We start from the raw sequence: 23,300 nt of genomic DNA on the forward strand, positions 1-23,300 counted from the left end.
TGTGTTCAACCCTGGTGGATACTCTCAAAGTGGGGGACTGCCAACTTAGAGCAGATGAGTGGAGAAAGAATAAGCAAGTGAAAGTATAAATGAATATCTCAACATTGGGACCCAGGTGAGTAGAAAGCTGTCCCAAAGTAGAGGTGAGGGGCTTCCATGTCACAGGAGGGGCCAATCAGTGGCTGACCAGGTTACTACAGAGGGGATTCCTGCACTGGGCACCTTGGGTGGGAATCTCACCCAATGCTGGGATTCTAGGATTCCTGCAAAATAGTCACATAGGTCTGGGATGCTCAAAGACCCCAGAACCAGGACTGTCAGCCCAGTGCTGGGCAGAGAGAGAGTGAGCCCAGAAAAATCAGATATGACAGAAAGTTTCAGCCTTGAATCCTTTACACGGCTGAGTCAGACTCACCTGGGTTCAAGTGCTAGCTGTGTAAGCAAGACACTAGTGCTTTAACCTCTTGGAGCCCTGACTCCTCATCTGAAAACCTTTAGGTCATGGGTTTTAAGATTCTCAGGTCCTATAAGACAGGACTTTTCTCTCGGTCACAGAATCTAAGGACTTATTGGTCATCAGAATTTAACGTACTTATATATAGCACTTAGCTCCTGAGTCTGGAACAGAATAATTTTCAACACCTGACTATTTGCTGATTGAGTGAACTGGATAAATTAAATGACAAGTTCATAAAGCACAGTAACTGACATAGAGTCACCCATCAAGAAATGATAAGCAGGGCTTTCCCCGTGGCGCAGTGGTTGAGAGTCTGCCTGCCGATGCAGGGGACACAGGCTTGTGCCCTGGTCCGGGAAGATCCCACATGCCGCAGAGCGGCTGGGCCCGTGAGCCATGGCTGCTGAGCCTGTGCATCTGGAGCCTGTGCTCCGCAGCGGGAGAGGCCACAACAGTGAGAGGCCCGCGTACTGCAAAAAAAAAAAAAAAAAAAAAAAGAAAAAAAGAAATGATAAGCAGTAACCAGTATCACGACTCTTACGGATACCTGAGCAGCTCTTCAACCATCAAGACTGCAGGTTAATAAGGTGACGCTAAAACTGCTGAAAACTAAAAAGCACAAACCTTCACCTTGAGTAAACCTGTGGTTGGAAGAATGTAGTGGGCGCCCAGCAATGTACAGAATCTCACTGGCGTGTACAGGAATTCTGATTCGAACAGCAGGCAATTCTGAAGGAATTCCAAGCAGTAAAGAAAGAAACATTCACTGTCTTTAAGTGTACATGATGCCAGATCAATAACGCATCTCTCATTCCAGAGGAGTTTACCTAACGACTGGAAGGAGCACACTGTGTCGGGAGAATTCCGACCACTGCACAGCCCTCCATCGCTGACTTTATTGTTATTGTGTGCCTTTCCTAAGAGGCGGTCATCTCTTGAAGAGAAGAACAACGTGTGATCTGATTCTACACCCCCCCTGCTTGGTACTGAGAGGAAAACAAACCAGCATGGTGGAGCAGTGACCCTAACCCAGAATCAAACGTACCGAAAGGAGACCTTGGGGGATTTTCAGTCCCATGGCGTGAGGTTTGCAACCCCCATGTCAGTGAGGTTTGTAATCTTTTCCAAAACACATCCAATGTCTCTGAGTCGACATCAATTTTGTAAATATTGGTTTGAACGTCCAACAGCCAAGAGGCCCATTTTCCCTTGGGTCCCTGCCTGGAATCAGAGTACACTGCCAACAGGTGGAAGCAATTCCATGGTCCCATCCCTGAGGTTCATCAGGTAGGGTTTTCTTTTATTTATTTATTCATTTATTTATTTTTCACATCTTTATTGGAGTATAACTGCTTTACAATGGTGTGTTAGTTTCTGCTTTATAACATAGTGTATCAGCTATACATTTACATATGTCCCCATATCTCCTCCCTCTTGCGTCTCCCTCCCTCCCACCCTCCCTATCCCACCCCTCTCGGTGGTCACAAAGCACCAAGCTGATCTCCCTGTGCTATGCGGCTGCTTCCCACTGGCTATCTATTTTACGTTTGGGAGTGTATATACGTCCATGCCACTCTCTCACTTCGTCCCAGCTGGGTAAGCAGGTAGGGTTTTAACCCAGGGTCTTGTTTTCCCTGATGTGCCCTCCTTTGGGGTGGGGAGGGGGATAGATTTGGTGTTCTATGGGCTCTCACTGTTTGGGCATCCTTGGACCCCATCCCCAGGATCTGACACCTTAGCTACAGGCTCCAGTTCCCTCCAGAGAGGAGGCTGACTTGGGGAACTTGTACACGCCCTGGGAAAGCAGACCCCACGACGTGGATCTGTGACAGGTTTTTCTATTCTTGCCCTGAAAACACACACTTGAAACACAATGAAGAGGAATCTGGGGCAGGGAAAATGTGATTTCCTGCAAGAGCCCCTCGGCTCCCCAAATACTGAAAAGGCAGAAAATAAAAATTTGAGGGAAAAAAAAATGGAGTGGAAGCACTTCACACTTCAGAGAGAACACAGGGCTGACAGAGAAGACAAATAGATGTTTAGAAAGTTATAACAGACCACGGAATGCAAATTGCCAGGGGACAAAGGCGGCGAGTTGCTGTGTAGCTTCAAGGGCTTGACGAGAAACTTAATTTACTGAAGCCATGATAAAAGCTCTCAGTTCTGAGTTCAAGGCCTCCGCTTTGGGCTGTGAGGCCTAGGCTTGCCCTGGCCAGTGCCAGTGGCGTGGACACAGAATGAGGAACACTGTCGACTTCCCGGCGCCCTCCTATGTGCCGGGCACCCAAACTGAAAACTAGAAGTGTGTTTGCATTCCCAGGCGCACTGGCTTCACGGCTACTCTGTGCAGTAGATAGTCATACCTGGATGGACAGGTGAGCGCCTTGAGCCCAGAGAAGTAAAGGGATGGGCTGAAGGCCGTCTAGCAGCTCAAGGGCAGTAGTGTCTCAAATTTCTTTCCCTCGACATCAGATTCCACTGCACTGAAAACCCCTCTCTCTGGAGAGCAGACCCCCAACCACAATGTGTGCTACGTTACCGTAATGCAAAGTCACACAGGCTCTGGTGGGAATCGTCCTTCCTTCACTCATTCAAAAACTATCGAGTGTGTACTGTGGGGCAGGCACAGTTCTGGGGGCTGGAGTTCTACAGCAAACGAAAGAGATCAGTCACCTGCGCTCGCTCATGGAGCCTACACTGTAGCGTGTGGAGGACAGTGACACACAATGAACGACGTCTGAATGTTGGCAAGTGTCAGGGAGAAACCAAAGCTGGGAAGGTGGGCAGAATGCGTGGAGGGTGGAAGGGGGCTGCGGTTTTAAACCAGGTGGTCGGGAAGCCCTCACGGACACTACAGCCTTTTAGACCTGGAAACAACTGCCATGGCTCTCTCGACCCCGCGTTTTCCTGTGAGGAAGGTGTTCTCCCAGCTCCCAGGCTCCCACAACTTAGCTCTTTACCTGCTTTTGCTTTCTGGGGTTCTCTCTCCTGCTTCACTAGCTGGGAGACAGGAAGAGGCGGCTGTTGTGAACACTCCCCGAGCCGGACCGACAATCAATTTTGATGGAGAATCCCTGCCACACAAGCCCAGAGGGGCGAGGAGGGTCCCTCAAAGGGAATTTTCCCTTGTCCAAGGCCCCGCAGAGCTGGGGTCCAGAGCTTTGCACCAGTGAGGCTCCCTGTGTCCCTTTGTAAATGTAAATGACACAGCAGATAGGCGTGTCTGAGCCCCTTGTAAGCAGGAGGGTAGGGGAGCTGGGCCCGGACCTGGAGTTAATAGAGGTGCTGGATCCTGGGGAGGCTGCAGAGCTGCGTCTAAGCTCCTCCTCGGTCTGGTCCGGATGCCGGGAGAAGAGCGTCCTATGGGGCGGGAAGGCACCCTGGGGACCGTCTTTCTCCTGTGGGTCACTGCCTCCCCTCCCCCGGATGACCTGCATGGGCACCCCCCCCACCCCAGGCCCAAGACTTCCGGGAACCCCCAACATGTCTGCAGAGAAGTGAAGCTCTGATGGTAATGTGCAGCCCCCCAGTTATCACTGGAGCCCCAGGACAGGGCCGGTGCCTCAGGCTGCAGGAGAGACCAGGAGATTTAGGGGTTCTAACGCGTGCAGCCTCAGCCATCAGCACCCCCCGCCGCTGAGGCCCCCACCAAGTAAGCCTCTGGAAGGCATGAGAGGGAAAGGCATGGCAAGAGGGCAGCCGCTTCCCATCCCCTTGGATGTATGTACAAAAGGCTGAATCATGCACTGGCTTTGGCACAAGGACGGTTATCAGTAACAAGCTGCCACATTCTTCTCAACTGACTGGAAGGAAGCTGCGATCTCACCCAGTCCCTCTTCTTACAGGGACAGGAACTCAGGCGAGGAGGGGTGACTCTGCCCTCTTACGCCAGACTGTGGTTCCCCCTGCGGGGAAGGGGGGGTCTTACTCATTCTACACACTGACGTCTGGCACATAGGTTCACGCAACGAGCATCTGGAATAACGGAAGGTGCGGCTTTGCCAGGCTCTGGTGACAGATGAGTGGTACACAGGACCATCGGGATGCCTGTCCTCGTGCGGTCTGCAGATCAGGAAGGACCCCCCAACCAAGTGCTCGCTTCACCCCCTGCTGACCCCTCAGTGCACCTGAGATCACTGACCACCCCCTACTCCCCAGGGACCAGATGGAGCAGCCCAGGGGACCAATGACCTCCCTGTGGCTCACCTGTCCCCATCACCTCTCCTTCCCAGCTCTCCACCCAGGTGGCTCCAGAATCAACCCTTGAGTCTCTCACAGCCTGAACACTGCAACTTCTAGATCATCCCCACGAAACAAGCGTGTTTACACTCCGAGAGCAGCCAAACAACTAGACCGAGTGACACTTTCCAGGAACTTTCCTTCTCGGTGCAATTTGAAGTACAAATGGGAAACTAAGTTAAGATGATTATTCAGGAAAAAAAATCTGGACTTGCTAAAAGGAGAACACTACCAAGAGACACAAGACCCAGGCTTTTACTGACCTCCTGATAAAATATTTCCAGCCAGCCGCTCTCTGACCAGCTTTCTCTAACTGTGAGAGCTGGCCTCTCGTGTTGAGCGGGAGCATGTGGCCACCTCAAGTCCTAACGCTACCCAGATGTCCCTCCAGCCCCGGCTGTGGCCCAAACTTCAGCCAACAACCTTTCACTTGCACTATTTTTGCCATGTCCACGTTTGTTCTAATATTTATTTAATACTGCCTTACTAACACAACACTGCAAAGCAATTATGCTCCAATAAAGATGTTAAAAAAAAGAATGTTATGACAAGATAATAAACATAATTTGCAAAATAAAAAAAATTAACCTTGTTTATTTTATCATGCATATATATACACACACACACACAAATATATATATATATATATTTTTTTTTTTACCACTCATTATTTGATGGATATTTATTTCCAATGTTTCCTATGATAAACTATTTCTTTTTTTTTTTAGCAAACCTCTATGTGCATGCCTCCTTATGTACACATAAGGGATGTTCTGGGTGGCAGCCTATGCTCACTCCTGGTTTTCAAAGTTCTTGCCAAATTACCCTTCAGAGTATGTGTGTGAGGTTGTGGGGAGGGGTGTCACATATATACATGTGAGTGTGTACACTGTCAGGCCTCTGTATTCACGGGTTCCACATCCTCGGATTCAACCAATTGCAGATGGAAAATACTACATGGTCTGTGGTTGGTCCAATCTGCAGATGCAGAACCTGTGGATATGGAGGGCCAACAGTAAGGGACTTGAGGATTTGTGGATTTTAGTATCTTCAGAAGACTGGCTCCAGGACTTCACACAGAAACCAAAATCTGCAGATGCTCAAGTCCCGTAGTCGGCCCTCTGTGTCTGGGGCTCTGCATCCGGAGATTCAACCAACCACACATCGTACTGTAGCATTTACTGAAAAAAAAAAAAAATCCATGTATAAGTGAACCCACACAGTTCAAACCTGTGTTGTTCAAGGGTCAACTCTGTGTGTGTGTGTGTGTGTATTTTGATTTGGTTGATATCCCAGATTTTTTTCTAATGCACATTAAAATAAGTACATAACTATAAAAGGAAAAGAATATTCCTCCACGGCTGGGCCATCATCCTAGACCTTCATGGTCATCTGATGGGGCAGGCAAGTACAGCCTGGCATCCTCATTCTAGAAAAGAGGGGACTCACCCCAGAGAGGTGAGGAACCTTGCTTGAGGCTACATCTCCAATAACGGGAGAGTAGGAATCAAAACCAGTGGCCTCTGCTTCTTCATGGTCTGGAATATGTACAAATGGGAACAGTTGTTACTGGATAGTGTGGATCTGTTTTCTTCTTAAGACAACTCCCTTTATTTAGGAGTTGTCCTTCCCAGAACCCAGGAACCCTGGGCTCTAAGTCTTCACTGGGTTGCTAAGCGGCTGTGTGGCCACAGGCAAGTGGCTCAGCCTCTCTGACCTGGATCTCTCTATCTGTCGAGTAGACATTCCAGCTGGGGCATTGTGATTCTACTGACCTGCTCAGATGCTGCCCTCCCTCTCCACAAGGAGACAAGCTTTGCGTGATACACCAGCCTCCAAAGTTTGAGGAGCCATCAAAACCCTTATGCAGACTCATCATGACTGTACACTCCACTGCCTGCCTTTCAGCCCCCAGAGCACATCAAGAGCAGGTTCAGGGCTGCTCCCACCTCCCTTTCCAGACATGCTGAGCCGTTCCTGCAACACACCCCAGCTTCCAAAAAACACTAGCTACCTGGAGTTTTGTTTTCCTTACCCTTTGGGGTCACTATCCGTATCTCTGTCCAGACAATCAGCTATGACTATTGCTTTTTGGTGGAGACACACACAAACATATCCATTTTCTGGCCATTACTGAGAGAGAAACAAAAAACATTACAGCTCACAGATCTGGTGAGCTGGAGGTTTTTAGACTTCTTGCTAAAGCAACAAAATCTTTCTTTAAAAACCACAATAGCTCTGGCTCTTATATTCATTCAGCAAACGTTTACTGAGCTATTATGTACCAGGCACTGAGCTTTCCAGGGCCTAGGGACACAGTGGTGGGCAAGGCAGATAAAGACCCAGCTTCCAAGGTGCCTTCTTAGAGAGGCCCTTCCTGGCCACCTGTTGGGAATCACAGCGCTTTTCCCCAGCACTCTTTCCCCACATCCATACTTTGTCTCCATGGTTCTTGCCACCCTCTAATGGATGGCATCTTTTACTTGATTTTGTTTACTGCCTTATTCCCCAGCCAGCATATAAATTCCACGGGGTGGGGATCACTCTTTTGTCCACTGTCTAATTCCATATGCCTAATACCTATAATAATCTCTGACACAAGAGTAGGCACTCAGTAAATATCTGTTGCAAATAAATGGAAAATAAATAAATCATACAGGTCATACATATATGACATATATATGTGATTATTTCACCACAAACATGATAAGTGCTTTGGAAAGTCAGTCCAGGGGTGCATGGTTGGCAGTTGGGACAGACTTGCCTGACCAAATAATGTTTAAACTGAATCCTAAAGGGTGACTGCGTGTTGTTCAGGCAAGGTGGGGAAGGAGGGTCTCGGGGAGAAAGAGTGTTCCCAGTGGAGAAACAGCATGTGCGAAGGTCCTGGGGCAGAAAGGAGCCCCAAATCTGGAATTCTAAGGTCTGGAATGATAGAGGAGGAGAGTGATGGGGGATGCAGCAAGGAGGCAGCTCACGGAGGACCTTAGAGGCCCCTCCACTTGGATCTTATTCCAAAGACCACAGGGAATCCCAGAATGGATTTAAACAAAGAGGTGCCCATCAGATTTATATTTCAAAAAGATCACTCTGCTGCTGGGTGGGAAGTAGCCTAGAAGGGTTAAGAGCCACTTCTGGAAGACCAGTTAGGAGGCTTCTGTAGTTGTCAAATGGGAGATGGTGGTGGCCTGAATGAGGCTGGTGGCAGTAGAGGCAGAGGGCAACAAGGATGGAGTGGGGGGGATCAGGTGGGGGTCAGAGCCCATCAACCTTCCCCTCACAGGTGTCTGAAGGTTCTTCAACTCAGGGGTCAGCAGACTTTCTCCAGAAGAGGCCAAACAGTAAATATTTAATGTTTTGCAGGTGTGCAGGAAAGCGTTACCATAGCAGGCCTGATGCTGCTCTCCAGGAGGCATGGCTTGCCCTGGTGTCTGGGAACTCTGCTACGACATTCCCTATGATGCCAAGTGATGCAGTTGTCCACATGCCTGGGGCACTCAATTCTGCTGGACCAGCCTGCCTGGACTGTCCATACAAGCAATGCAATTTACAGTGAATGCCTGCTTTCCTGATGGGGGTGTGGAATCCAGAGAACTGTGATCGATCATGCACTTAATAAAATGCCCCCATTAAAAACCCAGACTCCAAGTCCAGAGCAGTCTCCTCTGGGCAGAAGTGCTGCCCACGTGCTGCCGCATTTCGATACTGGAAGAAGGAGGACGTTCTGTGCAACCTCTCCCGGCAGCAAGGGGAGAGACTGCTCTACGCCTGGTGTGGATTCCTCCAGACTCTGCCTGATGTGTCTTTTTCTGCCACTGATGATGGAAATAAACCAAATCCAAGAGAATAACTTCTTCTACGTCTCGCAAGCCCTTCTAATAAATCACTGAATGTGGGGTGGTGATGGGGGGAGGTCTTGGAACCCTTGATACAGGGGGTCATATGGTTTCTGCCTCAACCACCCAGTTCTGCCTTTGAAGAGCCACAGACAATATGTTAAAAAAAAATAATACCATGGCCATGTTCCAATAAGACCTTATTTATAAAAATGGGCAGAGGGCTGAATCTGGCGTGCAGGTCATAGTTTGCCGACTCATGCTCATGGAAAACTCAGGGCTCTCCAAATCTACTTTGAAAACCATTGACTGAATTCACCCTTTCATGTCATCAGCGGGGAAATGAGGCCCAGAAGGAGAAAGAGAGAAGGAACTTGTCGAAGGTCACTCAGGACCAGTGGCAGAACCAGAGGAAGAATCCATGTCCTGACTCCCAGCCCTGTGTGCTTTCCACCACTCCAAGCAGCCGCTCCATAGAACAGCCTTGCCGATACGTGCTGGCCTGGGACCCAGAGACCTAAAGGAAAGATCCGGTAGGAAACTGGGATGATCAGGGCAGGTGGTCTGAATGGGGAACCGCCTGGCCTCACTTCTATTCTGCGTGTGGAGGTGGGTGTGTCTGAGTGTGCACACGTGTCTATCTATGTGTAGGGCTCCAACGTTGTAGGTACCAGTTGGGTTTTTGCAAACTTTTCTGATCATCAGAATGGCCTCTGAAGCTTCTTAATGACACAGATGCCCAGGTGCCATCTCAGCCCCCTGAGAAAATGCATTTCAGCATGTGCCAAGGTGTTCTGAGGATCAGCCAGGTTTGGAAACTCTGGGAGATGCTCAGGACTGGCCAGCCCTGAGGACCAGGAGAAGGAAGCCGGTGGGCAGAGGAGAGAACAGGACAGCCATCCTGGATCAAGGCAGAATTTGTGGACCTAACAAAAATGCACAGACCAGTGATTTTGGAAATCTGTTTTCCAAAACTGCTTCTTCAACTGAGCCTTTGGCATCAGACATTGGAGTTAGTGAAGCCAGCCATCAGGAGCTAATTTCCTTCTTCCTGGGATTCTGCTTGCAGCTCAGGCTGCTGCTGTTGGGGCCTGAGCCTCGGGGCCCTCACGGCGGGGCAAACTGAGACAGAAATGAGCACACGGGCCCAGCCGCCATCCACCTGAACCCACCGTAATGAGCTACAGCTGAGCTGCGCGAACCAGCACTCCTCACACCCCCATTCTCCTAATAGGGGGTGGCCGCAAGCCAGAGACAGAAGACCTGACATCTCCTGCAAGCCTCGTGATCAGCTGAATGCAGATCCCACACTCTACTGCACGATCTGTGTTTGTTTTCAAAGAAAAACGAGCGCCTCTTCACCCACTGAGATATCTGTTGAGTATGTTATTTCACACATTGGAATTGCCAGGGGGCCTTTAAAAGACACTGAGACCTGAGACCCACCCCCAGAGAGTTTGTTTTCAATGGTATGGGTTGCGCTCTGGGTGGGAATCAGGATTTTCAAAAGCTCCCCAGGAGTTTCTAACAAGTAGTGGAGGTTGAGAAGACCTGGGCCCCTAAGATGCTGCGTTCATCTGTTGTCTAACACACCCCCCAGGCACACCACCCCTACCCACCTGGAGAGGCTTCGGCATGAACAGTTCTACCCAGAATTCAGAACAGCTGATGCCTTTCCAAAGACAACTGACAGCTTAGCCAGGTCACCAGTTACTTTGTTTCTGTGACCTACCCCCGCAAAGAAAATCACCAACAAAGACCCAGTTTCTCTCAGAGAAGCACGCCTGCAGAGATCTGTGTTCTTAGGTGGAGAAAAAAGTGTATTTTTATTTTAAATGACCTCTAACTGAAATTTAGCATTTCTTTCAATTACAAAGGCAGGCAACAGACCACAGTACTGTAATCGGTAGAAATCCCAGATATTTTCATATCACGGTACAGAGTTCTCCAAATATCGTGTATGCTCATCACTACTTTGAAATCATGGAAATTATTCACCTCGTGCTGGATCTTGCTACCTTACCATGTCACAAATCTGTCTATTTTTCATGTTTTGGTGATTGTATTTCAATTTATTTGATTCCCTGTGTATGTAATTTATGCATTGAAAAGTATTATTCTGAGAAGGGGCCACAGACTTCCCTCCCAAGGGTCGTTGAGTCTCCGTGTAGAAGGCTTCCCAGAGGTGGAGGGTGGCTGTGCACGGAGCCAGCGACTCTTACCTGTGGGTCGGAGAGCCGGGAGAGGTCGGGGTACAGGTAGAACTTGATGCCCTCGGAGGCCCCGGGCAACGTGACCCCCCGGATCAGGAGTATCAGCAGCATGACGTAGGGGAAGGTCGCGGTGACGTACACCACCTGCGAGGAGAGGAGAGGAGAGGATCAAGAAGGAGTGACGGTGGCGGGCAACGTGGCAGGCCCCTAACTTCTTGCCGGCAGCAAAGGGCCACCCAGCGCAGCGGTAAGAAGTGAGCCCTCACACAGCCTGTTCTCTCACCCACCCGCTCAAGGCTGGGTCTTGCGGTGAGCATCTCCTGAGAGCCCACAGTGGTGCTGTATCAGTGCTTTCCAATCTTTTTTTGACCAGAACGGAAGAAAGAAATATATACGATATCACAACTCATACACACATAGAGCTGAAACAGGAAGTTTCACCAACTCATGCTCATCTCACATGTGTGATACACTCTAATATTTTCTATCATACTGTGTCATTTTTAAAAAACTGGTCATGGCCCTTTAAATTCATGTCACAATTCACTAATGGGTCAAGACCCACATTTTTTTTTTTTTTTTTTTTTTGCGGTACGCGGGCCTCTCACTGCTGTGGCCTCTCCCGTTGTGGAGCACACGCTCCGGACGCGCAGGCTCGGCGGCCATGGCTCACGGGCCCAGCCGCTCCGGATCTTCCTGGACCAGGGCACGAACCTGTGTCCCCTGTATCGGCAGGCGGACTCTCAACCACTGTGCCACCAGAGAAGCCCCAAGACCCACATTTTTGAACATCACTGCTCTTAATGAAAATCAAGTTTTCATAGCCAAAGATGGAGAGGAGAGGAGAGAGGAGGATAAAACAGAGGAGGGAATGGGAGGGGGACAGGAGGATGGGGAGCTGTTTAGGGTGGGAAAGACCCAGTGTTTTCCTGGAATCATTTCTGCTTGGTCTGCTTGGAAGCAAGCGATTGGACCCAATGAACCTGAGAGACCCTTGCAGCCCATGGATTCTGTGCAAGAATCAAGGCAGTGAAAGAAACGAAATCTTCCCTAAGCTTCCTTGAACAAGAGCTGCACAGAAGGAAACAGCAACACCTTGACAGACCACAGGAGTTCCTGTTCTACCTAAGGTGCCCTCAGGACTCAGTGTCCCCTCCTGGTCTTATTTTTTCTCCCTCGTCACATGCTCTCCTCCAATCACTTCATTCCTCCACCTATTTAGAGCATCAACTTGTTAATATTTGGGGGCCACAGACACTTCTGAGAATCTGATGACAGTTATGGACCCTCTCCCCCTTTTCCCCCAAATGTACACTTTCACAGATACGTGCACCAGCTTTTTGATGGTCCAGAGGCTCAGATTCCTCAAGTACAGAAGCTGTGCTCGAGGACCTAAGATCTTAATCCCTCCATCACTCTGGAGCCTCTCACCCCTTTGCAATGCAGGGTTTCTTTCACTAGTGGCTCAGGCCTTCACTCCACTCATTTATTTATTTACTCACTCATTCACTCACACACCCTAAACACTCCCTTGTACTGAACACTGAGCTAGACTCCTGAATGAATGGGAGTCACAGGATGAAAGTTTCTGTTTCAAGAGGCTTCCCACTGACAGAAAAGACAGGCGTGTATGTAGGTAGATAACTAATGCACTGTGTAATCAGGGGAATGCAAAGGATGGTGGAGCACAGAGAAGGGAGTAGCTAATCTCAGGGGTAGTCAAGAGAGGGCTTCTCCAAGGACGTGACCCAGGTGTCATCCCGTAAAGGATGAATAGGAGTTCAGGACATGGGAAATGGAGACGGAAGGAAGAAGGAACGAATGAAATCCTACTATATGCTGCGCACTTTACACATGACGACAGAAACTGCTATGTTTATTCATCACTTCCACACACCAGACATTCATTCTTCAGATAGTTATGATTATTGTCTTTTTAGATATGAGGAATGTCAGAGAGGTCACTGCTCACTCACCTAGGATGGCCCTGCTAAGGAATGTCAGATGTCAGATTCACAACGAGGCCTGTCTGACTTCAAGGTCATGCAATCAACCATGAAGCTGTATATGTGACTCCCACGACAGCCATGCAAATTCAGTGTTATATTCCCCATTTTTACAGATGTGACTCTCAGAGAAGTTAAGTCATTTGGTTGGTAAGTGACAATGCAGGGATTTAAACTCAGCCTGAACAATAGGAAATAAGAACCAGCAGGGGGTGGTGTCCATGGGTCCTGCCAGCACAACCTGGAAGGCTGGATGATCTCATCCAGACACTGTTCCTAACCTACCATGATGGCACCCACCTCAGGCCACCCACAACTCTGCCCCACAAATTTCTATGTCCATGTTCCCAGATCAACCACTGGCTCAGTCGACAAGGCATATAATCAATACAAACAATTTCTTGCTGTCACATATATGGTAATCCAAAGAAGTTGAAAGCAAGTCAAATATATAACTACAGACCAGTAGACAATACTAGTAATACTACTACTACTACTAATAAATTAGAGACCAGTAAACAGTAAATGTTGGTGGTTCCTGCCCAGAGAGCTAATTAAGATTGCTATAAAATCTCCACTTCCCTTAGCTTTGTAGGCACAATCTATCATAGATCTTCAGCATTTCATACAAATGCTTGATTCTCCTCCTTCAAAATGAACCTCCCTAATCAACCAGCTTATGTCTATGAAGCTGGGAAGGCGAAAATCTATTGCTCTCACCGTATAATTTCCACTTTTGCCTCTGTTGTATGGCAGAAGATTAATTATCCAAAATGCCCAGGACCTGATTAATGATATTTCTGGAGCTTAACCCCCAATGCTCACAAAATTTAGGGAAAAAGATGTTATCCTGTAAAACATAAGAACAAACGAAAATCATAGACATTTGGCCTTCATCTATGGGACCATCCTGATGTGACTAAATGTGCTGGTTGTGCTCTGTCTGGTCTGTGGTGAGAGGACTGGGCCACTGGTGTGTCATCAGGGGTCATCCATCACCTGGCCACACGCAGCCTGCCATGCCCCTGGCGGTACACAGAGCAGACTGCTCCTCAGTCAGCACATGGGCAGGATTTATTAAGTGGCTGATGATTATTCTGAATCAATTCCAATGTTCAGAGTTCTAAATGGATGCTCTGCTTCTAATATGACATTTAGGAGAACTCCACTCTCTCCACTGGCACCCACACCCTCCTTTTTATGCTCATTTTGTAAAACCATAAGGGAAATAAAATATTCAGGTAAATTGCCCGAAGACCACAGTGCGGACGAGTCAGCCTGCCAAAATGAAACCACTGGGTGTCAGGCGTTAGCTAGAACAATCCCCTTGTAAGCTGATGTTGGAGAGCCTGGAGCCAGGGTACAAAAGGTGGTTCGGGAGGATCGTTATGTAATGCACGCAAGTGGAGAGCAGTATGAAAACTGAGATGCATTGCTGGCCCAGCTCTCCTAAAAGCCCCTTGCAATCTGTCTCTACCCTCAGCCATCCTAGACACGTGCATATCACCTTTGATTTTTCCCAAGAGCAGCTGTAGACTGTCCAAACAGTACAGACCTTGTTATTGAGAACCTGAACGTAAATGGTACACATGGTGCCACTTCCCTCCTGTGCCCATGCCAGACATCACTAGCTGATTATGATACCCTGCAGCTAAGCCTGGATGTGGCCCCAGAACCCTCCGCATGGGACTCCAGGCACCCCCATTATCAGCTGGGAAGAACCCGCTACCTGCTCCCCTTGCTCTAGTCCATTTTTCACTCATGCCTTCACCATCCACTGCAGGTCCTTAGTCCCAGCCCTCAGAATGGTGAGACCAGGTGCTGTGCTCAAGCACTGCTGGATGTGTGCACACGGATGAGGTGTCTAGGGTCATGAACCCACCACAGTAGCGTGAAACCGGGAAAGGAGGCTAGAGAGACAGGTTGGAGGGTCTCCAGGAAGGGCTCTGGCCTTCTCCTGGCCGTGACAGCGGGGTTGGAGCTGGGTCTCCAAGGCTAAGCAGGAACAGGAGAGCTGATTCAGGCGGGGAAGGTATGGAACCAGCCTGAAATGAGCACAGATCTGGTCCCCTGGGATGTCTAGGCACCTCCAGGTTGTCCTGCGGGTGCTCAGGCTGCAGTCAGCCTCACCGAGGCTGCCCTCACACCCCAGCAGGAGCATCCAGTCCTGTCAACTTGATCTCCAGCTATACTCTGAAATGACACCCTGCCTTCATCCTCATCGTCAGGGCCCTTCATCACCTTTCTTCTCAGTCATGTGACAGCCCCATTCCGTAGCCCAAGTTTTTAAAATAAGAAGCTGGCCTGTGTCTTCCTGCTCCTGAGCCCACCTCCCAGTCTCTCACTCAGGGTCGTGGGATACAGAGCGAAGGGCTGGGCTTCACGTCAGGGACCCTGTGCTCCAACCCTGGCGCTGCCCCAACTTGCTGTGTGACTCCATCGGTCTCCACCCCTCCCCCAACCACTCCGCTCTCGCTGTGCCAGGTTCCTCGCTGCTGGGGCGCATGCCAGGCCTCCTTCAGACCTCCCTGCCTTTTCATGCCTCCCTTTGTCCAGAACGTCCATCCCCGGCTCCTGGGCCACCCAAGGCGTTAGTCCTGGGTACGCCTGAATCCCCACAGGGCTGAGGACTCCTCAAAGCCAGGGGCCCTGCCTTCCAGCTGCGATATCGTCCAATCTACTGTCCACATCAGGCAGGGAGGCCCCCGGTGGTGGGTTTGAAGTACCTCAGTCTTACGTCAGGAGCCACCCTCTTCACTATAAACCACGCCTGTCTGCCACGTCCTCCCTGACCCTCACCCCACATCCATCCCCCAGTCACGCCAGCATCTGCCCGGCACCGTAGCTGTTCTCTGTCAGCTGTTTTATTGTCTTGCAAGTTTAACATTTCTAAAATGTAAGTTCCACAGAAAAAGGGAGTTGGGTCTTTTACATTCTCTGCTGTATCCACAGTGCCCAGGCTGGCATAAGGTACATACAATGTGCTCAATAAATATTTGTTAGAGAAACAAATCAGTAGCCTGATATCTGGACCCCGAGGTAAGAATGCAGGTCTTCAGAATAGCTCTTGTGCTTTGTCCATGTGAAATGTTAGAATCACATAAAATGGGGTTCAGAAAATTGCATCGGATTTTAGGGAGTGTTCATAAATAAGGAAACCACAGGAGATGTGGCTTTAAAAGACAGACCAGTCCAATGATGGAGGGCAAGGAAGTTCAGGTGCAAAGTTCAGTTTCAAGATGTCTGAGGCCCTAGGATCTGTCTGGAAGGGAGCCAAGCAGGGCTCAGGCATTATGCTAAATTATGCAGGGTCTGGTTACGGGCATAATAAGGTCACTGACAAGGTACCATCAAGCCTGGCTGTTCCTGGCCACTGCCAGTGGTGGTTAGGACCCAGAGAGGTGGGTGTGGGGGAAGGAGGGTCTCAGCTGTCAGACCTCTCAGGCCTCTGAAAGGAGACTCCTGACCAAAGCACACCCTTTGGTTCAGAAAGAGGTTGTGTTGGGTTTTTTTTTATTTTTTGTTTTACTATTGTTTAATTTCCTTTTAGCAGGTCAAGTCCTACTGAATATAAAGGTTAGCACAATTGGTGGTAATTATACTGTATCCTGTTTTAATTGACTCTAATTGCTCATTTGCATTCCAATACTGGAATTGTGGGGTGTTTTCTCCCTACTTCCAGGACAAAGCTATTTATTTCCTAGGGGGAGGGGACGGTCCGATCACTGAGAATGCCACGAAAGTTGAAGAAGGGCTGCTCCTCCCTAAGTTTTCTAGGATAATGGAGTCAATTGGAAAGCTGAGCATTGTTCAAAAGGCACTGAGCTAGCAGGGTGGTGTTGGGGCAAGGACCCAAGACCGCAGGGTCAGAAGGTACAGTTTGCTGAGCAGCTTGGGCAAGTTCCATACTCTCCCTGGGCTGGCATTTTACCATCGACAATGAGGCGGGGGGTGAACTAATCCAAACTGGAATCACTCTTACCATCTTCCCAATTTTTTTTGCCACATACGTGTATCATCTCTGCATTATTTACTTAATATTTTCTATAAATCAATATGCTCTTTTACATTAAAAAATATTATGTAATAAGAAAACTGTAAACTGCCACGATAAACTGAAAACCATTATCTCTTACCACAAATAGAAGATAAATGCAAAAATAAATGCAATGAAGATAAAATGTGATTAAATTCTAGCTAAAGGTTCTGAGTCTGAGCTGTGTTCTCTCTTAGTTCAAAGGCAAGAGGAGCAAGTGTCAGAGAGGTGCTAAAAAATAAGCCAGCTTACTGCACCTTTTGCCTTCAGACACATGAAAAGGGAATACTGTCTCATTATGTGATGGGATGTTCTTTAATCTGGGCTCACATATTACTAAAATCACCCTGTGGACCGCCAGGAGAAAGAACACTTCCCCTATTTGTGAGAAGGACAGGATGGATGAAGCTGAGATCCATCCCAGCAACTGCAGTGTTTCCTAGAGCAGTGGTCCCCAACCTTTTTGGCACCAGGGACCGGTTTCATGGAAGAAAATTTTTTCACAGATGGCCGGGGTGGAGGGGGGGCAGTGTGTGTGTGGGGTTGGGGGGGCGGGGGGTGTGTGGAGATGGTTCAGGTGGTAAATGCAAGCGATGGGGAGCAGCAGATGAAGCTACGCTCGTTCGCTCGCCCACTGCTCACCTCCTGCTGTGCAGACCAGTTCCTAACAGGCCGCGTGGTCCGTGGGCCCCGGGTTTGGGGACCCCTGTCTAGAGCACAACCCTTTTCAAAGGACCAGGACTCCCTGGAGCTCTCCAGGGTCCTGATCCTGACTTCGGCTGAACCTTCCGCGAGCCAGCTACATGGAGCTTGGAAGACACGGAGGTTAGTGAGCACCTACTGGGTGCCTGAGATGTGTCACAGAGTATCTCGAACTGATCTCAACACCACTTGAATAAGTTCTATCCCCACTCTGCAGACAAAGAAAAAACTGAGGCTTGAGAGAGAAGTGGCTTGTTCCAGGTTACAGAGCTGTCAGTGATCAGGAGTTTGCCCTCTCCACCACATGTGCTGGGCTCTCTGCTGCAAACCTGGCGACACAATACCTTCCTGTTTTCAACTCCTGTTTGCTCCTCTGTCTGTCCTTAACCTCAGGGGCCCAGCTTGCCTGACTTCTGGCAGCAACTCATCATTGCCTGCTACCCCAGCCATGTTTGCCTCTGTGTCTGGGGTACCTCCGCCCATCCCATATGGTTGGAAAGCAGGGTACTGAACATCCAATCCTTAGAGAATCATTGTTTTGAACACCAACAGATTTTTCCCAGCTTTGGTTTTGAGACAGCACTACCTGAACTCCTAGGAAAGAACGCTACAGCAGGCACCAAATAGTCTGGCGTGACTTCCATGCAGATGTTATTGATCTCTAGGAACAAGGTGCCAGGAGAATGAGAATCTGAAAAGGGAGGTCGCCATGGACACATCTGGCCCCTTCATCATTTTTAGAGGCGTTCTTAGACCACTGTAGCAGAAACAGTAAACAAAGAAAAAACATTCTGTCTGTTGCAAGTAACCAAATTCTAAATAGGTGGAGGGAATCATGTTTTCAAAAGAAAATAGTGAAGGTATTCACTATTCAAGGAGGTAACAGTACTTTAGCAATGCAGCAACATTTCCATGAGGAGCTAAAGTTTTAATTTGACAGTGGTTTGTCATTAGCACATGTGTGGAGCCTAAAAGAATATGCCAAAACACTGGCTTGCCTTGGGATCCAGGTAACGTGGCATCAGCCCTGAGCTGGGCTGAGGAGTAAGTGAGGGAAAGTGACAAGGGACAGGATTAGAACTGAGAGGCAACAAGGGAGGGAGGGATAACTGGATTCTAAGTCCCCAACCCACCACAACGGTGGAGACTCTGAGCTGTCCCCCACCAAAGATCCACTCTCCCTTCTTCAGCAGTAACAAACCCCCTAAGTTTCGACTGGATCCATAGCTGCCTAGAATAAAGACATTTCCCAGCCTCTCTTGCAGCTAGGTGTGACCAGGTGACTACGTTCTGGCCAATCAGGTACAAACAAAGTCAAACACGTAACCTAAATATCTAACCCTTGAATCTAACCCCTGACTACCTCTGTGACTGTGGGTAGGGCCTGCTCCCAATCTTAGTCTATGCCACCTTTCCTTAAGTGAATGCACCTGCCCAGATGATCCACACTATTCCTTTCCACTCAGAATGAAGCGAAGATGCTGAGGACAACCTGAGGATCTGAACATGGACTCTTGACAGGGACCATCCTACACCTGGGGTCAACCAGGAATAGGAATAAGTAGAGTCAGGAAGCCTGCAGAAAGGTCCCGTCCATCATAGTAAAACAGAACTTAGAACAGACCTGCCAGAGATCACCATTTCTTGGTAATCCACAGTTCCAACCTTCTCTGTCACAGTTTAGACTGACCTGACAGTGTGGACCCCACCACCAAGTACAAAGGTGCGTGCCTGGGTTAGAAGGTCTCTGCAGCCTTCCAGGGCCTCCATCTTCCTCAGTGTAAAATGAGGATAACCCGTTTCCAAGGTCGATGTGAAGATTAGAGATCACCATGCCAAGCACATGACACAGACACCGACCGCTCAATAACTGAAGGATTCTGACTGCCTTTGCTGGTATCACTGGGTCAAGACGCAATGCCCTCCAGCCCAGTGGCCTTGACTGGCAAAGAACAACATATCTGGGGGCTCAAAAATGCAAACAGAGAGGCTGTCTTAGCTATATGGGGAGGGACAGAGTGGAGTCTCCCGAAAATCCCTATGGGATCCCCTTACTGACAAAGGGAGTGACTGGCAACGTGGTGGCAGTGGAAGGCTGGTGTTAAGAGGTGGTTATGCATTGCCTGGAAAATCTGGGTGAATCGGGTGAACAGGACTCAGAGATTAAAAACAAAAAATCATCAGGACAGAGAGAAGTGTACACAGCCATCCTGAGGAGTTGTAGCAGCCAGACTCCAGGAGAAAGGATGGAAGGCAGTGGGAGTGAGCCATGGTGGCCATTATGGACGGAATCCTCTGAAGTCCTAGCTCCAGCAGCAGCTGAGGGGCCAGGGTGCCGAGGGTGCTGAGATGGAATGGAAGACATTCTATCAGGCTGGACCAGTTAAGACAGAATTCCAATGTAAAAGAATAGAAGGGACTCAAAAGCTGAGTTGAAGGGAAGGACGGGTCCCAGATGTGTCATCACAGACATGTTTATGTCAGGGATGAAGCTTGCCCTGCAAAGGGGGAAGCCAGACTTTTGGAGAAGCTGAGGACAATGAGCATCACCAACCTCTGTGGGGCTCCAGGAACCCAGCGAGGAAGGGGCTCAGGGGCTCCCCACTGAGGGGTACGTGGTTGCTGGGGGCTCACGTGCAGCTTATGGAGAGGAACTTGCAGAGACTTCTCAGACATTGACCCTAAAATGCCACTTCCAGCCCTGGTAGTTCAGGAGAGGATTCACTCAACATCTAATCTCATCATCAGGGTTGGGGCATTGTGGGCAAGAAACCCAACATCTTAGGAGGCCAGGGAATGGTGTTACTCTTTCTTCTTGCTGATGGTTGGCACCAAAAAGATCATCCACACCCATGGCCTATTCCAACCTTGAGATCCCATGGCTTTATTATTTAGTAGTCAGGGACATCCTGGTTGAAAGCAGAGGGCTCAAGAGGGAAAGTGCTCAGTTTGGGAGAAATGGAAGATCAGGGGTTACTTAGTAATGATATAATGATGGGACTAGTAGTTATTGCTGGCTCTACATGCTTTACTCTTATGCTATCGAATTCTAAAAGACAGAAAGTAGTATTATCATTCCCATTGCACAGAGGTGGAAATGGAGGCACCCAGAATTAGAGTATTTGGCCCACGGTTGCCCAGCTAGAAAAAGGTAGGATTCAAGCTCAGATCCATCCAACTCCAAGGCCGATACTCAACTACTACCTAGCCCCATGGGGAATTCAAGTGCAGCTTCATCACACGCCACACTTCCCTGTGTTCCCTGAACAAACCCTGCACTTTCCCACGTGCAAGCCTTTGCTTCTGTTCACCCAGAAGCTCCTTTCCACCTTCTCTACTTACCAAAATCTCGCCAATCTTCAAGACCAGTTCAGTTACATCTTCCAGGTCTCAGCATGAGGCCATCCAGGAAGGACAAAATGCTCCCTCCATAGCCTACAGCACACTGATCCGGGATAGGCCTTGACTCCAGAAAATCCAAGTTCAAAACCCAGCCTCTGGTGCTTTCTATGCATGTGGCTGATTTTTGGCAAGTTGTCTTTCTACGTCTTCATATTCTTTTCTGTAAAGTGCGGACAATAATGCAGCAGATTGACTCAATCCCTCTGAGCCGTGCGTTTTGTTTTGTTTTTCAATTAATTAATTTATTTTTGGCTGTGTTGGGTCTTCATTGCTACACGCAGGCTTTCTCTAGTTGCGACGAGCAGGGGCTACTCTTCGTTGCGGTGCGTGGGCTCCTCATTGCGGTGGCTTCTTTTGTTGCGGAGCACAGGCTCTAGGTGCGCGGGCTTCAGTAGTTGTGGCTCGCGGGCTCTAGAGCGCAGGCTCAGGTGTGGCGCACGGGCTTAGCTGCTCTGCAGCATGTGGGATCTTCCCAGGCCATGGCTCGAACCCGTGTCCTCTGCATTGGCAGGCGGATTCTTAACCACTGCACCAACAGGGAAGTCCCTGAGCCGTGGGTTCTTAAGTCCATGGAATGTGGATTACAGTTCCCACCTCTCACGGCAGGTGTGAATTACACGAGCCAGTGTCTACACAGCACCAGGCACAGCAGCCCTTACTCAACAGCTCTCCTTCCTCCTGAGCCCTTTTCCATTCTACACTCTCGTGCACCTGCCTCTCCCTTACTGAGGGTGAGGGCCTTATCTTTGCATGCTCTGCGTGCTTCTCGTTCAGGCCTATGAAAGCTGTAAACACTTGGTGAATGAGCCCATTCTGACCCCAATAACCCAGTGAGAATGAATGGGATAAAACAGGACATAAACCCACGTGTCTACAACGGGCTTTCGGCACAAACAGTCTTCTCTCACTCGAGCCTCTCCATCTGAAAGTAAAGGACTTTCTGTCCAATTCAATTCACCAGCCATTTATTAAGCCCACTGGGTGCCAGGTCCTGTGCTGGTCTTAGACATCGTGCTGATGAATGAGCCGGACCCAGACAGTGACAGTCATGACGAAGGGCCATTCGGGAGACAGCAGCAGTGGGCGCTCAGGGACACAGAGGCAGCTCAGGTGGCAATGTGTCGCTAGCGAGGTCCTCCTGGAGCTGGGCTTCGAAGGGGAACAGGCTGTCCTGTTGCTCCAAGGAGTCCTGATCTAGAATGTGCTGTGTGAATACATTCTTTAGAACAAGAAGGGTCAGCACACAGGGTGCTTCAGCCTAGGAACCTCACCTCTAGGAAAGAAACAAGATCTGCATGGTGGCAGGGAAGCTGTGTCCAGAGGGGACAAGAGACTTGAAGAACAACCACATGCACAAAGATTGCTGAGCCCAATTCAAGTCCTTGTCCACAGGATACCTAAAAAAAAATCACTGGAAGGGGGAGTCTGGTGTTTAAGCCTATTTCATGGTGAATTAAGATTAGCGAGAGAGTCAATGCTATTGATTTTTACACATCTCCACCATGAAGACCACAAAAATGAAAACGAATCCCCAGAATAGCCCAAGCAACATAAATATTCCATGCAGTGCCCAGCCAAGCTTCCATCGGCATTAGGAGCTATTATTTACTGCCTGGAAAACACATTGGTACCTTGGCTTATAGTGATTTAAACACCATCCATCTCTCTTGGACTAGAAGGCTGCTGTCGCCATGGCAACCAAGGGCACCATAAAAGCACACCCTTAAATCCTGGGCAGGGGTTTACTGGTGCAGGGAGGCTGTCGAACAAGAAACACCACTCCATGTCCTCTTACTTTGGCCTTCAACACACTCTTAATGATGGAGGGCAGAGGAGAGCGTCCATGCTCAGGGGCTGTGTCTGCAGCCAGAAAAGGCAAGATGCTGCCTGGATCCTGTAAGCATCACCTGTTCCCTAAGACAGACTGCCTCCCATCCATCCCACAGGGCAACGACTCGGGGGGCTCTCCTGGGCCCTTTCTCAGGCATCCTGAGCAACACAGGTCCTTCCCAGACCACCTGTGCTAGCTGCAACACGCTCCTTCCAAAACAGCTTCATTGGTTGAAAGCAGAATCCATGCTTGCCTCCTGTTCTTGCCTCAGGTGATGGCCATCTGTCTTGTTTCCCAACTCTCCACTCAATGGCCACTCCCCAAGGACACCAGGGCACCTCATTAAGGGACACCTTGTCTTTCTCCCAGTTCCCAGCTTAAACACTTTCCCCCATTAGATGCTCCTGCTTTCCTGCTTCCTTTCCTCATGTTGTTTTTAGTCTTTTACAAGTTCATTTTTTCACACATTCCTTCCATCAATTAATCAACCAGTCAGCCAACTCTGATTAGCATCTGTTATGTGCCAGATACTGCAGTAGGCATAGAGGATGCAAAGGTAGGTCAGGAGCGAGCCCTGC

The 23,300-nt window shown here is 49.1% G+C and overlaps 1 protein-coding gene across 3 annotated transcripts in view; it reads right to left on the minus strand.

The window, feature by feature from the left end:
* SLC6A11 (solute carrier family 6 member 11) overlaps window positions 1–23,300 on the minus strand; it is a 122,202-nt gene that overhangs the window by 57,181 nt on the left and 41,721 nt on the right. The window contains exons 6-7 of one of the 3 annotated variants that reach the window (XM_081247222.1): window positions 10,755–10,889; window positions 1,088–1,186 (exon numbers count right to left, since the gene is read on the minus strand). In XM_081247222.1, coding sequence (XP_081103348.1) covers window positions 1,088–1,186; window positions 10,755–10,889 — 234 coding nt within the window. Of the gene's footprint in view, window positions 1–1,081; window positions 1,187–10,754; window positions 10,890–23,300 lie in introns of all 3 variants that reach the window. The other 2 variants (XM_081247221.1, XM_081247223.1) reach the window with 2 other exon arrangements.

This window comes from Mesoplodon bidens, assembly GCF_964165515.1.
Source record: "Mesoplodon bidens genome assembly, chromosome: 10".
Taxonomy (NCBI): Eukaryota; Metazoa; Chordata; class Mammalia; order Artiodactyla; family Ziphiidae; genus Mesoplodon; species Mesoplodon bidens.